General features: G+C 45.9%; 1 protein-coding gene across 50 annotated transcripts in view; it reads left to right on the top strand.

Moving 5' to 3' along the window:
- The window catches only part of LOC125768453 (dystonin), a 184,018-nt gene that overhangs the window by 144,285 nt on the left and 25,993 nt on the right, over positions 1 to 13,740 (top strand). For 47 of the 50 annotated variants that reach the window (XM_049436111.1, XM_049436121.1, XM_049436122.1 and 44 more), the window contains 2 exons: positions 22 to 10,261; positions 13,553 to 13,699. In XM_049436111.1, the coding sequence (XP_049292068.1) occupies positions 22 to 10,261; positions 13,553 to 13,699 (10,387 nt within the window). The remainder of the gene's footprint in view (positions 1 to 21; positions 10,262 to 13,552; positions 13,700 to 13,740) is intronic. The other 3 variants (XM_049436127.1, XM_049436129.1, XM_049436128.1) reach the window with 1 other exon arrangement.

Below are 13,740 nucleotides of genomic sequence, written 5' to 3' on the forward strand. Positions count from 1 at the left end.
CTTATTGTTCCCCCTTCCCAGGATAACGAAGATCACGAACAACAAGCTGATCTATGATACCATCGATAACAATGGTGTTAGCATGCCGACGACTGCGTCACCACTGCGCGAAAACGGATCGCCCACAAAAGCAAAGCCCACCGATGGCAGCTATCCGACCAACGGTGCTTCCTCGGTGCAGTTCACGGAGATTCGCAGTCTGAAGCGAATTCAGCGCACGAGCGAAGCGGTCGGCACGAACAATGGTCCCGATGTGGATGAAATCGGCGGCGATAATATACTGAACACGCCCGGCATAATCGATCCGACCACCGGTCGGACGCTAACAGTCGGCGAGGCGATCCGGATGCGTGTGTTGGACGTACGCAGCGGGCTGCTAAATGTAAGCACAACCGGTGAGCGCATCAGCCTGGAGGAAGCCGCCATGCGGAAGCTGATCGATCCGGAGCTGGTACTAAAGCTATTGCGTCCCGGCGCTGCCGTCGATCGTGACGGACGCCCGATGAGCCTGCTGGAGGTGATACAGAAAGAGATTCTCGAGGCGGAGAATGGTGGATCGTACGAAAGTACGGAAAAGCGCATAAAGGTAACGACCGAAGGCATCAACGAGCAGCACCGTAGTAGCGGCAGCAGTTACAGTAGAACAGCGATCGATGATGGTGGCGGTGGTGGTAGTGGTGGTGCTGCGGCGGCGGCGGCGGCGTCCTCCTCCTTCTCCTCCTCATCGTCGCAGCAGCACGCTGTAAAGTATAACACTAAGGAAGCAAAAAGTATTGTCGATGCAATTAAGCAGGGCCTGGTGGATGCGACGGCCGGCGGCGGTGGACTGTACCGTACGCCGTCCGGCCGGGAGCTTTCGCTGGCCGAAGCGTACGAGTGCGGGTATTTGGTTAGGAGTGAAGCGATCAAAATAGCACCACACACACTCTGTCTGGCGGATGCGCTGGCGCAGGGTCTGGTCGATACCGGTGGCTGGGTGACGGACCGTAACACTGGCGATACGTTCCGCCTGGACTCGGCCATCGAGCGACAGCTGATCGATCCGCATGTACGCGAAATAGTGGACACGAAGCACGACACAAAGGTAACGGTAGCACAGGCACTGGAGCAGGGCATCATCAATGCGCGAACGGGTCGCTACATGAACCCGCAGACGAAGGAGAAGCTTACGTTTGCCGAAGCCCGGCAACGGCAACTTATCGGCAAACCGCTCACGCTCAAGGACGTGTGCGATCTGCAGCTGTACGATCAAAGCGAGCGTATCGCGTCGCCGACGCGCCGCGAACGCGTTAACATTCCCGGGGCGATCAGTTTGGGTGTACTCGATGGGGAGCATGTGCGGTCGATCTATAAATCGGCCGGTGCGGAACTGCTCACGCTGGCCGAGGCCATGGATCAGGGCGTAATACTACCGTTTGAGAATCGCTACAAACATCACGAAACAGGTGAACTGATGACCATTCCGGAAGCGGTTGATCGGGGTCTTATATCATCCGTTTCAATACGATCAATTTTCAACATTCACGGTTTTAAGGATCCACACAGCGGAGAGTTCGTATCGTTCAATATGGCACTCGCGAAGAATGTGTTGCGCAAGCGCGATGGGGCGTTTATGTTAGATAGTGGTAAGGGTGTTTTAATATCGCTAGATCAAGCGGTAGGTCAGGGACTGGTAAGGCCAGAGGTATACGAAATGTTTAACCGTGCAATAGGCGTGCCGGATGAAACGGTACCCGGAAGGGAACTAACGCTACTGGAACTGGTGTACCGTGATCATATCGATCCAAAAACGGGCTACCTGCTAGACGCTGCCCGACGAGTGCTTCCGCTCGAACCGGCAATCGAAAAGAAGTTTATCACACCGGAAGGAGCGTTGCTCTTGATCAGTTTGCTCAATATAACGCTCACGACCGAAACCGTTACCAAGACGATTAAGCGATACGTCACTATAACGCACACGGGGGAAACACCAGAAAGCCAACCGCAGGTGTTGCTCTCCTTCACTGAGGCCGTACGACAGGGTTTGATAGACGAGCAAACGCGCACGTATCGAGATCCGGCCACGGGTAATCTTTACTCAATTCAGCAAGCGCTGAATCATGGTTTACTCCTTCCGGATACGGAAGCGGTGCCCAACAGCACGGAGGTACCCACCACAAGTGGGAGTTCGATGGTAAAGTTCGAAACACGCGTGATAAAGGGAGCGAACAGTCGTAGTCTGAACATTACGACGGAATATCTTGAACGGGCAGACACTGAGATGCAAACGTTCGAGCTACCGGCAAACGGATGGCCACTGAACGAAGCAATCGAACGTCATTTGTTGAATCCGGACACAGGATTGCTTATCATCCCCGGAACTGATCGGATGGTTAGTTTCGAGGAGTGTATAAAGTTGCAAATCATTAACCGGCAGTCGGCATTCGTGTCGGATCCGAAAAATCCGGAACGTCGCGTTACAATCGATAGAGCGCTAGAGAAGAAGATACTTGATCCCGTCGGACGGTATGCTATGCGTAAGAATGCCGAACCACTAACGATGCGGCAGGCAATAGAACAGGAATACATCATCTTTGAACAGTGCCTACCCAGTTCGTCGTCAGTGTCCGATGGGCCGGATAGCCGCACGATACAGATCACGAAACGATCAGGGCAACCGGATCGGGTGGAAATTTCCTCCTCCTCCGCTAAAAACTCGAATTTAGTAGAGGTGAAAATTGCTCCCACTCCAGAACTGATGAGTCCGGAACCGCTTCAACTCGCACCGGGCATTATTTACGATCCCAGCACGGCTCTTGTAATATTCGCTGAAACGGGACGCTCCGATAGCATAGTGGGTGCGGTTGCAAGTGGTAAAATCGATCCCAATTTGGTACAGTTAGTCGATCCAAGCAATGTGAATGGAGAGAAACTCTCTATTGCGGATGCAATACAGCGTGGCCTTATCGATGAACAGACGGGTGAAATTCGTACTGCCAATGGTCCGTTAAGTATGATCGAAGCCATCCAGAAAGGTATTCTGTTAGTAGCGGGTGCACCATTAGTCGCAGCCGCAGGTGCAATAGACTCACTAAAATTGTTTACCGATCCGATTACCGGTGAGGAAATGCCCATAGAATTGGCATACGAAAGAGGGTTAATCACAAGAAGCCAGCTGCCAAGTCCGGAGCGGGCTGCGTTGCTAAAGAAAAAGCTTAGCGTTGAGAGCAGACGTTCCTCGGAAGGTATCACAACAGTAGTGACGAAAACTGGCCCCCTAGAGTACGATCAGGGTTCGCCGAGAAAATTGCAAAAGATGCGCAAATGTGTTCTTCGGCCGAAGGATGCAGCCGAGCAGGGTATAATAGATCAAGACACAGCACAGAAGTTAGAAGACCCAGCACTATTTGCGAATGCTAAAACGACGCTCGCGGATGTGCTAAAGAATGGACAACTGAGTGGCGAGAGTGGTAGAATAGTCGATCCTCAAAGGGGTCATGTGCTGAATTTGAATCAAGCGATACAAAGAGGTATGCTTGATTTGCACGGAACAAACATGATCTTTGTCCCGATCGCCCGTTGTCTCAGTTTGCCAGCACTGGAGACTCAGGGCCTGCTGAATCCGTCCGACTCTAGAATATACCATCCCGAATCAGGACAATTGCTAACGCTCCGTGAAGCGTTGTTGTGTGAAATCATCGATCCTCTAGCTGAAGTAACAATCAATGAGCATTCGATGCCTCTGGAGCAAGCGATAAGTGCCGGATTGGTTAATGAAGATCGGTGTACACTTGCCGATGACATGAAGATCGCTGATGCCATCGACCGGGGACTGTGTCACACTACGAACTACGAGTCTAAGATCCCACCGATCGGAATGTCACTCCCAGTTGTTGTTGAGCGTGGTTTGCTAGATATCGAGAAGAAAGAAGTTACACATCCTATATCACGTGTTCCGATGGCATTGGAGGTAGCATTGAAAAATGATTTCATCATGGCTACTCCTTACACTCCGGACGTGGATGGAGTGCAACTATTAGCCGCTATCGATCAGGGCCGAATTGATACGACAAAGTGTACGTTTAAAGCACCACTGAAGGGTACGACCGAGGTTGTAGATATACCTCTCCGGGAAGCAATAGATTCGGGTAAACTAATAGTTAAACCTTTGCCAAAGCTAATTCAAAACCTTCAAGCAAATCATGCCGTTACATCGGTACAGGAAACAGTGGCAGCATTCCATACCATCACGACAAAGACGGTTGAAATTCAGTCCGGGTATGCGTTGATCTCAGTGAATGAGGTTCAAGATTTGCAAACCGGAGCAATCATGTCTGTTGAGGAGGCATACAAGCAGGGTATAATATCAAAGCCCGAAGAAACGTGTGAAGAACACATGCAGCAAGAAGTTAAAATTGGGTTGAATGAAGCATTACTCCGGGGACTTTTAGATGTAACGAAAGGTACCTTTATCCATCCCACTACTGGTGAAGTGATGTCGATTTCAGTCGCTGTCGATCGTGGTTTCATTGGATCCCATTCGTCAAGCGAGGAAACGCTCAATCGATCTCCGGAAATGTCTCACAAAGCTATTGGAAAATTGGAAGTTTCCGAAAGGACACCTTCCGAATCGCCTAAGAAACTGGCACATAATGAAACGAAGCCTGTGGCACAGTTTGTCGCTACTGAGATGTTAGAGCGTAAAGACACTGGAACTGCTGCGCCTTCTTCCGTGGCAAATAGTTCGACCGCTCCAAGCAGTGGAAGTAATATTGGTAACAATATCAAGGATGCTGCCAAACTAGGCCTTATGGCTGTTGTTGGTGCACCGGTACTTGGCGGTATGGCTATAGCGGGTGCGGTAAAGAAAGCTTTCGAGAAAAAGGAAAAAGATGATACTGCTAGTGGTGCTGGATTTGAAGTTGTAGGAAATATAGAGGAACCAACAGTTCCATTTGTCAATCTCGCAACGGATGAGATTGTAAAGCCTGAGGGAAGCCAAATATCTAAGGCCCCTTCGCTTAAAGATGAGGTACAGAAGCCGTCCGTTGAGTTTGTAACGGAGAAAGCACCACAAACATTAGACGAATTCGATCCACCCAATAAGAACAATGAACAATTTGTTGTTGATAATGTGGCGGCTTCGAATCCAATTAAAACAGAGGAATATGCTGCCAAAAATGACAAACAGATCACTTTAGACAAAGTAGCTCCAAGCGCAGAAGATCAACTGCTAGTCAAAACGAAAGAACTGAAACCGGAAAAAGACAAATTGAGCCAATTTTTAGAGACAGAAAAATCTGCTTCGCTTGTTCCTCAAATGCCTCAAGCGCTTGATGATTCTGCTAATCAAGCAGAAACACAATCGAAGGTAGTACAAGAAACTGTCGCTAATGTTTCGCTACCATCAACATCGATTGAACACGCTCAAACTAGCGTTCCAGGTGATTCGCTTGCAGAATCGCAACAAAAGCAGAAACAGCAGGTGTATGACGAGATCGTCAAACAATCCAGTGATCTAGAGGTTCCGAATAGCGACGAAGCAGTTCCTACGGAACAACCTGTTACGGTAACTGTTACACAAATAGAAAAGGATGGTTTAAAGATTGAGACTTCTATTCCTAAAAGTGAAGGGGATAAACTTGTATCTGTTTCTGACGTTCCGGTTAGGCCTGACAGTGAAATTGCAGATGAAATAGTCACAAGACCAATAGTCCAATTGTCACAACCATTGGTAAAAGATGATCTGCAGAGCTCCCAAGCGGCAACACCAAGCACAGATTCGTCGGGAATAGTGCTAGGATCAAATACTACGTCTGATCCAACGAAGAGTAGTTCAGAAATTGAAAATAAAACAACAGCTAATTCCTCTAAAGTGCCAACAGATGTACCAGAAAGCGAAGGTATTTCACGATCAATGACTGAGGTACCGTTCAGTGACCAGCAGACTAATCAGGTTCCAAGTACTACTGACGCTTCTTCTGCTAGTGGAGCCGGTAGTAAAATAATGGATGCAGCAAAGTTGGGTCTAATGGCTGTTGTAGGTGCGCCTCTACTTGCAGGAAAGGCAGTAGTAGACGCCTTAAAGTCTGATAAACAACCAACTTCTGGAAACGAAGTAGCTGCACCTGGTGCGGAAGCTTTGGAGCGTCATGTCACGTTCGTCGAACGGCCAACAGAGCGACCAGAACGAATGACATTGGGTGAAGCGATTTCTCAGGGTAAAATTGATCCCAAACACTGCCGCATCATGGTAGACGACAAGCAGATGCCATACACGGTGGAAGAGGGTTTAAATAAAGGGAACGTGCGGATTTACGATGTGGTCGATGTGCTTTCGAAGGATCGCATTTCCTTCGTTGAAGGTGAAGAAGGGGAAGATACACTTGTGCTGGACGTATCACTTACGGAACAGCGTCTGGGTGAGCTGGGAGTGTATGATGTAGAGAATGGTTACTTCCTTAATCCAACCTCCGGCGAGCCTGTATCGTTCCGCGACTTTATCTATAATGCGGGTGCGTTAATCGATCCGACTACCATATTTGTGAAAGATCTCGGAAGGAATCGCTTCGAGCGGTTGGATGCTGCTTTGAAGAAGCATCTGATCGATAAGCATACAGGTCACATGCTTGACAATAAAACGGGAAAGAAAGTTAAGTTTGTTGAATGTTGCCGCCGGGGTTGGATTGTACAGCGTGAACCGGCCGGCGATGAAGATCTTTCCCCGACACTGGCTGAGGTAATCGACGCAGGTCAGATAAACCCGCAGACGGGCGAGTTTATACAAAACAATGAAAGCATACCTATCGCAGAAGCCTTGCGTGCTGGTTTTATTGATAACGATTCGCTTTCCGTGAGAGATCCTACCGATGGACAGATCGTACCGTTAGCGGTAGCCATTGAAAAGGGCATCATTGATCTGAAACTCGGTGTACTGTTCAACAAAGACACACAGGAAGAGATCGATCTGAACGAAGCGTACGTTAAGGGTTATATGCTGGAGGGTAAACGAAAGCCAATATCCTTGGAAGCAGCCGTACTCAAGGGTTTGTACAATCCCGAGTCAGGTCTTATACTCGACACCATCACAGAGGAGATGGTCGATGTACAACAATCCGTGGATAAGGGTATTGTTGATCCGAAAATATCCAACGTTAAGGATACGAAGGAGAACACTCTTGTACCGCTGCAGGATGCACTGGACAAGAAACTGATCGATGCAGAATCGGGCAAGTTGAAGGATACTGCCAACGATGAACTTGTACCGCTAGATGTGGCGGTTGAAAAGAACTTGATGGACACCAAGCATGTGACGCACAGTTTGATTGATGTGCTGAGCCGCGAATTCTACAATCCGGCTACCGGTAAAATTCTCGACCCGGCAAATGGTGATGAAAGCAATCTGAAGGATGCGATCAATACCCAGCTGGTTGAGATCGACAGTGTACTGATTCGTGATGAGTCGCGAGAAAGTATAGTGAAATGTCGGGATGCTATTGCTAGTGGTTTAGTTGACGACGTAAGAGGTGTTTTGACTCGGCCAGAGCTTACGCTAGACCGTGCCTATCAGAAGGGTTACGTGCTTAGCAACAAGAAACCAATCTCTCTAGCCGATGCGCTGCTGCGTGGTTTTTACGATACTGCGACAGGAAAATTGTTGCTTGAAGATGCCACTACTCCTGTCACACTCGAGCAAGCGATAACGAAGGGTGAAATTTCCACCAACGATTTAATCGTACGCGATCCAAAGAGTGGCACAGTGATCAGTCTCGCCGAGGCAATTCGCAGTGAGCTGGTAGATCCTCGCGCGGGTTCCGTAGTAGACTCCGCCTCTGGCTTGAGCATGGGTCTCGGAGAAGCAATGGATCGGGGACTAATCGTAGCATCGAAACGACGCTGCAGTTTACCAGACGCAGTGTACAGAGGTCTGTACGATCCGAAGTCCGGGCAGTTCAGCAGTACAACTACACCGGAGCGGATGTCTACGGAGCGCGCAATACGGCGTGGTTTATTGGATCCCGAATCGACTATCGTTACCGTTGGTGGCAAAATTGTACCATTCGAACTTGCTATCGAGAACGGTACAGTGGACGTGCGTCGTGGAACGATTCGTGATGACGAAGGTGTACGAATCGATTTCCGCGAAGCATTCGATCGAGGATTACTGGTTGAGGTCCGCAAACCGATCGGGCTTAGTGAAGCCGTGCTCAAGGGTATCTATCGGGAGGGCAATGGGAAATTTGTTGAACCCAAGACAGGCAAAAAGCTCACACTAGACCAAGCGATCGCCGGCAAATTGATCGATCCACATTCGGTACAGGTGCGTGATTCGACTACCGGGTACTATAAGGATTTGGATCTAAACGAAGCAATTGCAACACAATTTATCGACGGAGAGAACTCGAAAGTACAGCACGGTGAAGGTTGGATAACGCTGAAGCACGCTTTTGACATCGGTTTGCTATACGATCGAAAGGCACCGGTAAGCCTTCAGCGTGCAATCCATCAGGGTATCTACGACGATAAGACGGGCAAGTTTATAGAGCCGGCCACCGGTCGTAAGATAACTTTGCAGGAAGCGACGCGCAAGTTTATCATAAACCCGCAACTTCCTTGCTACTTTAACGAGCGCGACGAAACCATGCTCAACCTGTTCGAGGCGTGTCGCGCGAAGTTAATCGATCGCCGTGAAGGAGTGTTCCGTGAACCGGGCAGTGAGGTGTTTATCCCTCTCAGTGAAGCGCTCGCATTAGGACTGATCGTGGACATTGAAAGTGCAGGCTTTGGGCTGTACGAAACACTTGCCATGGGCTTCTACCGTCCACAAACTGGGCAAATTCTTCATCCGATCACTGGTCGGCAGATATCACTGGAAGAAGCTTGCGCGGAGGATATCGTTAGTCCGGCAGCATCTATAGTGAAGCTCGCCAAAACGGGCCGTTACGTACGTTTGGACGAAGCAATTGAACAAGGTGTTATAGACGCCCAAGCAGGAATGTATCTGCTTTCGGATGGAAAGATCGACCTACAGGAAGCTCGCCGTAGAGGTTTGATAGTAACCAATCAGAAGCTACTGTCACTAGAGAAAGCCATCAAGATGGGTCTTTACAGGGCCGATGCTGGTGGATTTGTGGAACCCAGCTCGGATGATTTGTTGAATCTGCAGGAAGCTCTTGACGCTGGTCTGCTCGATTTCGAGACGACAGTGTACAAGGATGCAGTTACTGGGCAGGATAAGCCACTGCGTGCAGCTATGGATCACGCCGATATAGACGTGGAGAAGGGCAAGGTACTCGATCGTAAGAACGATCGGGCGTATAACTTTGACGTAGCATTCAGCAAGGGTCTGCTGGTGACAATTAATCGTCCAATTACGGGCAAAATCTTGGAGCGCAAAGAATCGATCGACAACCTGCTTCAGGAGTCACCGATTGGCAAGGGTCCTAAAGAAATGAGCTTACAGGATGCATTGCGCCACGATCTTCTGTCGCTCGAAATGTCTGTGTTACGTGATCCACGTACAGGGTTGTTTGTGCCATTGCGACAAGCGTTACACGATGGTGTCCTGCAGGAGAGTGCCCGTGCTACCATCGATCCAAAACTTCTATTCTTCACCTTCGACAATGATTGTGTGGTCTACGTGCGTGAACCGCTCAGCTTCGATCGTGCCGTCGAGTTGCAGCTGCTGGACCTATCTACCGGTCGGTTCCTGTCTCCGTCATCCACCACCCAGCTCGAACGAGATAACCCGCCGTCAGCCATCACACTTCGAGACGCCATTGTGCAGGGTCTTATCGATCCCGAATCCGTACTACTGAAGGATGGTGCAAAGCACAAGTTGCTGCACCTGCCGGAAGCATTCCGGAAGGGTCTTATTGAGCCGGAAAAATCGAACGTACTCGATACGGCCAGCTCGAAGCTGGTCCCACTGCAGACGGCCGTCGAGACCGGCCTGCTGACGACACCTCGTCGTTCGTTCGGGCTATTCGAAGCACTCGACTATCAGCTGTATACGCCCGCCGAGGGTAACTTCCGCGATCCGTTCCATCATACGGCACCGGCCCGTACACTTACGGCCACCATCGAGTCCGGTCTGGTCGATCCATCGACAACGGTCGTGCGCGACAGTGTCGGTAAAGGTAGTGCAATAGTGCCGCTCACGTCCGCCATCACTAGCGGGCTGATCGATGCCACCCGCGGCCGTTACAACGGGGACGATCACGAAACGATCGATCTCGTGCAGGCACGTGAGAAGGGATATCTATTGCTAGCGGAGCAACGGGTAAGTCACCGTGCTGCACGAACCTCTGTTTTCCTGCTCTCACGCAATCTCACCTGTCTACCCGTTCCTAAACTCTTGTGCGCTCCCTCTGACCCTTTAGGATCTTGTTGTGGGGCATTTCGTGTTTCTGTTTTAGTTGTTTTGTTTTCTTTTATCATCGATAAAAAAAGCCAACTTATGACGGGAATTTAATGTGTTTTTCATGTTTTACGCTTCATTCCATGTTTATCCTTTCCCTCTTTTCTTACTGGAATTTAAAATAATGGAATTGAATTTTCAACAAATGGTTTAACAGTACATTTCGCTTGAGTTGTTTTTGATTTACGTTTTTTGTTAAATTTAATTCAAAAATTGGAAAAAAATGCGCTTGTTCTCTAACAGAATTATACTACAAATTTTTACTGATTTTTTTTTATAATGTGTTATATTTTCATGTGTGTAATTTATAACACTTCAGGAAGTGCTTAAATCAAAATTATGAGTGGAATTTGTTTTGTGTTTGTTTTTACGATAAAAAAACATTTTGTCGCTTTTTTATCGTTTGTGGCGTATTATGTGTTTGAATGAATAAATTCAGCTTGATATGTTGATAGACCAGTTTTCAGCGAGTTAAGCAGCAAATAAATTTCACTAACTATATTGAAATTTAAAGTTAAGTTTAACTAAAATAGTAATGTGCGCATTAAATTAAACTTCAATTTAATACAATTCCATTCCAAGTTAGTAGATTCCCTCGTATTACTTATTAGAAATTACATAACAAACAAAATAGGTAAAATCTCACTAGCACTAAATTGCTAAAAAAAAGTTGTCGAATTGTGAACCATTAACTTTCTGAATTCTGGTACCTATAACACATAAAAATCCAACATTTCCGCTACTCTATCCAAATCAAATAACAATTCAAAGATTTGCTCTGACTAATATTCCCTATATCCTAATTGTTGTTCATGTCTTATAGAATGTCGTTCATCATATTGAATATAATGCTTGATAATTCTTTATTATTTTAACCAACCTTTTTATTTGTTTGGTTGTATCCTTCATAATGAAGATTAGAGAAACTTTAACCTTTTTCTTTTATATGAAGTAATGACTAATAATTTATTACATGGCCACAATCCATACTCACAAGCCTGTATTCTATATCCTTATGTTTGGCTTCGTTAGTCGATTCTTTTGCGTATGAAATTATTTGTTTGCTTAACCTGTCTCCAAGCTGGTGGTTCTATTGTTTGTCGGAAAGAGTTTAGAAATATTTTCCACTGTGCCAGCACCCTCCAAATGACGTGGGATGCGCGTTGAACAATTAGTATTGCTCATAGAGAATGTGGAGTATGGTTTAGTATAGAATACGCGACCATCGACTTATCATCCCATAATCACTATGCGTACCTCTAGCGATCACTTATCACAAAATTTTAGCCATACACCAAAATACACGAACCATCTATCTGCGTAGCTTGTTGGAATAGAAAGTCAACAAGTTCTATAGCAGCCTGATCATTACAGTCATGAATCTTTCCTTTTTTCCATTGGACACAATTGGCTTTACATACATCGTGGTGTATGACATAGAATACGATCGAATCAAACTACACATGCATTGTTTTCGCTGAGTGATGACACCTACTACACCAAACAAAAATAAACATTTGCATGTTCAACAACGGAATGGAAAAAGCGAATGCTGTGCCTGGGCGGGCTAAGCTATACAACTACAAAACCAATACTATGTGTGTGTGTGTGCGCGCGCGTGTGCTTCTGTATGTATGAAGCTTTAGTGCAATAGGACAATACATTTCAGACAGGAAATTATAGAAAAATCCTTTAAAATTACCATCTGAAGTAAATCGGGAAGAAAATTAAATAAACAAATCGATAGGAAGCAACAATGAAAAAAAAAAGTTAGAACAAGATAAGAACAAGAACAAGAGAAACATTGGTAAGGGATTAGTGAAACAAGAAATAGTTTCTAGGTGGTATGATTTATAGTGTAGGGATCAACAAATTACGCTGCCAGATGTGCGACAAAAATCTTCAATACTTTTTCTTCCAACTTTGTATAGTTTAAGATAGTTTACGTTTACACTATAGCTAAAACGACCGTACCTTGTCGTACTGCTTTACAGTAGTTTTATTCTTAATAGCTTAAGTGTTATACAATCAAACTTATCTATTCTATTTTTCAGGACTGTAAATAGTTGTCTGTTACCTAGAGCGAGCAAATTAGTTTAATCCTAGCGGAGCAAACAATAATAGCAAAAGCGTACTAACACACACCGTATTCACCGTATTTGACACGAATATTTGAATCCACTAAATCCACTAACCACATTACGCACTAAATGTCTAGATGTAATACAACACCGTAGATAGTTGCACTAACCATACACTAGCGGTGTGGGGTTTCGATCCATGTTATTTGTCACATCGTTGACGTATCAGACATCAAAACTCCGTACCAAAGCGGACCGGTTTTTGAAGATTTTGATGTAAAGGGAATGCTTACTATTGATCAAATTGCTTGGATGTTACCACATGGCTGAATATGTTTTGAGACTGATTTTCCGATTGCTTCATCTTCTCTGTTGTGTTTTGCTTGGTTTTTTTTATTGTTATTGTTTCCTTTCGTTTGCGTGTGATTGTGATTTGTACCCTATCCCTATTTATCTATTCATTTGTGTATTGAACTTCCGGTACTTTCACCCTTATTGTGCATAAGAAATCCATCCGGTTGTTATATGTATCATTTACTCTAATGTAAACCTCTTTCCAGCATTTGATTGTATTCGCCGGTGTGTTTGTTTTGTTTGTTTTTTCACCTTCGTACTTCTATATTTATATATGCTACTTGTGTTTTTTGTATTATGACTTTTGGTTATGTTTTTTTTTCTTGTTTTTTTTATTCTGTTTGGTTCGTTTGTATGTACTACCTATATACTCTTTCATATCTTCTCTCGCTGTGTATGTTTCTTATTTTCTAGAACCGTGTGAATTATCATCATCATTAATATTTCAGCTTTTTTCAACTGTTTTCTGTTTATCGGCTTGTGTTTGATGATTGTTATCCTATTTTGTGTATCATATTTTTAAGTAATGAAACAAAAACCAAAAATATGCATTTGTGTACATTCATAACATGTAATCTCGTTTGTAAACGAAGATAATCTCAATCAGGTGTATTTATAGCCTTCGTTTTATAAACTCTATTAACTGTTTGCTTTGTCTTTGCTTTCCCTCCCATTTTACGCGGCTTGATTTCGTTTATGTCGAACGAATCTACTACAGCAAGCAGTGATTGAGAAATTCGCTCTCTGTGAGGACCACCTGGCCAAGCTCCTGGAATGGATAGCACGTGTCGAGCAAGCAATTGCCGCCGTGGGAGGACCGAAGGAACGTGTCGACGATCTGCGCAATCAGATCAACTCGCTGAAGGTGTGTATGGGAGTTCATTAACTGTGTTGGTGAAAGGTTGT

The sequence above is a fragment of the Anopheles funestus genome, chromosome 3RL (genome assembly GCF_943734845.2).
Source record: "Anopheles funestus chromosome 3RL, idAnoFuneDA-416_04, whole genome shotgun sequence".
NCBI classification, from domain to species: Eukaryota; Metazoa; Arthropoda; class Insecta; order Diptera; family Culicidae; genus Anopheles; species Anopheles funestus.